At 27.3% G+C, this 2,729-nt stretch overlaps 1 protein-coding gene across 1 annotated transcript in view; it reads left to right on the forward strand.

The window, feature by feature from the left end:
* LOC111627984 (GPI mannosyltransferase 1-like) overlaps positions 1 to 2,729 on the forward strand; it is a 5,184-nt gene extending 2,455 nt beyond the window's left edge. The window contains exons 2-3 of the mRNA XM_023371688.1: positions 432 to 559; positions 1,350 to 2,729. Of these exons, the coding sequence (XP_023227456.1) occupies positions 1,378 to 2,592 (1,215 nt within the window). The 5' untranslated portion in view covers positions 432 to 559; positions 1,350 to 1,377 and the 3' untranslated portion in view covers positions 2,593 to 2,729. The remainder of the gene's footprint in view (positions 1 to 431; positions 560 to 1,349) is intronic.

Consider the following 2,729-nt stretch of genomic DNA (forward strand, 5'->3'; position numbering starts at 1 on the left):
CCCCCCTATAAGATATAGATACGTTCCAATTTATTAGGAATCCAATTTCTTACAAGTCGTTACAATCACAGCCCGACACGTGTCAAGTTTACGGACTACGGCTGATTGAAAGGTTTTCTTCCATAAAATTAATTGATTCTACACTAATCCGACTCAACATTTCCAAAATACGTATATTTTTTCATAGTTTTATAGGAATCGTAATTATAGGGGGGTCGACTGTAATCTGTTATCAGTATATTTTCTTGCATAATTTAAAATTTATATTTATATAAATAATTCTAATAGAATAGCTTGTTTTGGGATGGCATTTATTGTCCTTGTGGTTTTACTATTAAAATTGTAATAAATAAATAAATAAATTTGTAATGGAAACATATTGATAAATTTTTTATTTATTTTAAATAAAATTTAAAATTTTCATTTTATAGAGAGTTGACATTCCTGGACATTTCAGTTAAAAGGTATTGGTTGTGATGTAGTTCTCAAAAAGAAAATATATCTAAAAAAAGAAGTGTCTGAAAACCTTATATTTATTTAGCTTTCCCAACTAATATTTGTAAGTATTCAAAAATTTAAACAGTAATTATAGATTATTTACTAATTAATTACATGATTTACTTCCAAAAGCAAATTCAAATATACATTTATTTGTCTAAACAAATAATAGAATACCAGTTTGACATTTAATTAAAATATGTAAATTTCTTTTACTTAAATGTCTATCCAGGGGTGAAAGAGATCTTTTCAGCCTTTCACAAATGTATGCATGTGGTGCATGCATATATTTGTGCAAGGCTTGAATTTGTATGCTTGTTACAGTGTTAAAATAATTCCACACCAGACATTTAGGGTAAAATGCACCTGGTATTACATATGTCTCATACATTGTATGGTACACTCTACCCAGTGATACAGTGTTAAATACCCCATTCCATGAAAACAGTGCCTTGTTGATCCATAAAATGGCTGAAGGAGTTATATTTTGTCATGCTGTAAATTTAACATTACGTTAAGCCACTCAAATCACTGTGTGACATCTGCTGGTTTCAGATAGCAGTGACATGGGTACATATGGATACATTGTTATCTGAAACCAGCAATGTAATATCTGGTACAAGTCTGCTGCAATCCACAACTTAGTTAATTTAACCAATGCTGGAAAAAAGCCCCTGGATAGATGTTTATCTGTACTATTAATATAGTATTATACTATTGTATATGAAAATAATCATAATGTAATAATTAAATCGATTTTCTTATAAATGTTGTTTAAAGTTTTGTTTATATAAATATAAATTACAAATTTTATATATTTTTGCTTTTCATAAGAAATTTTTTATTTTCAGAGGCTGAAAATTTTCATAAGTATTTAATATGAAGAATAAAAAGCAAGAAACACTTTTCCAGAGAATTGATATTATTCAACAGATATCTCCATTTCAACATTTTATTCTTGCTTTAATGTTTCGTTTAATGTTGCTGTTTTATGGAGAATGGCAAGATCAATATTTTGAAGTTAAATTTACAGATGTTGATTATCATGTTTTCACCGATGGTGCATCATTTGTTGTAAATGGAAGTTCTCCATTTAAAAGACACACTTATCGTTATACACCATTTCTAGCCTATTTATTAACACCTAATATTTACTTACATCAATTATGGGGGAAAATATTGTTTTCAGTTTTTGATGTTAATACTGGTTATCTGATCTACAAAATTTCAAAAAAAAGATTGAATGACTTATCATCACTCTGCTGTGCTTTGCTGTGGCTTTATAATCCATTGCCTGCAGTGGTATCAACTCGTGGAAATGCTGAATCTATTATGTCTTGTCTCATACTTTTAACAATACAACTTTTACATAATAACAAAATATTCTATGCTGGCTTAGTATACGGATTTTCTGTGCATTTCAAACTCTACCCAATTATATATGCTCTCTCTATATATTTAAGATTGAGTGAAAAATCAAATAAATCCAATATGAAAAAGATTTTATATTTGGTACCAAACAAAAAGCATTTTTCATTTGCAAGTGCTGCTGCTATTACATTTATATTGCCTACTTTTCTCGCTTTTAAAATGTACAAAATGGAGTACATTGATGCTGCTTTTCTTTATCATTTGACTCGTAAAGATATAAGACATAATTTTTCTCCATTTTTTTATCTTTTATATTTGTTAGATGACGAAAATCATAAATGGCTATCCTTTCTTACATTCCTACCTCAAATGGTTTTATTAATAGGTATATCGATTAGTTTTAACAGTGAAAAGGATTTATCATTTTGTATTTTTATACAGACAGTCGTATTTGTTTCTTTAAATAAAGTTTGCACATCTCAGTATTTTTTATGGTATTTCTGTTTGATGCCAATAGTCTTGCCCTTTTTAAATATGTCTGTAAAGAAAGGTTTACATTTATTTCTTTTATGGCTATGTGGTCAAATGTTATGGCTGTTTTTTGCATTTCAATTAGAATTTAAAGGAATCAATTCTTTTATTTTATTATGGTTAAGCAGTATCATTTTTTATCTGATTAATTTCTGGATAATAAAAGAAATGATTATTTCTTATAAATGGTGATAAGTATTCACCCTACAATTAATAAATGGTATTGTGATATATAAATGTTCACTATCTTATTACATTGTTGTAAAAATTTATTACATACAGTATATACATATATATGTAATTTATATATAAATTTAAAATAATTTATT

This window comes from Centruroides sculpturatus, unplaced genomic scaffold, assembly GCF_000671375.1.
Source record: "Centruroides sculpturatus isolate CEXI.00-Female unplaced genomic scaffold, Cexi_2.0 scaffold487, whole genome shotgun sequence".
Taxonomy (NCBI): domain Eukaryota; kingdom Metazoa; phylum Arthropoda; class Arachnida; order Scorpiones; family Buthidae; genus Centruroides; species Centruroides sculpturatus.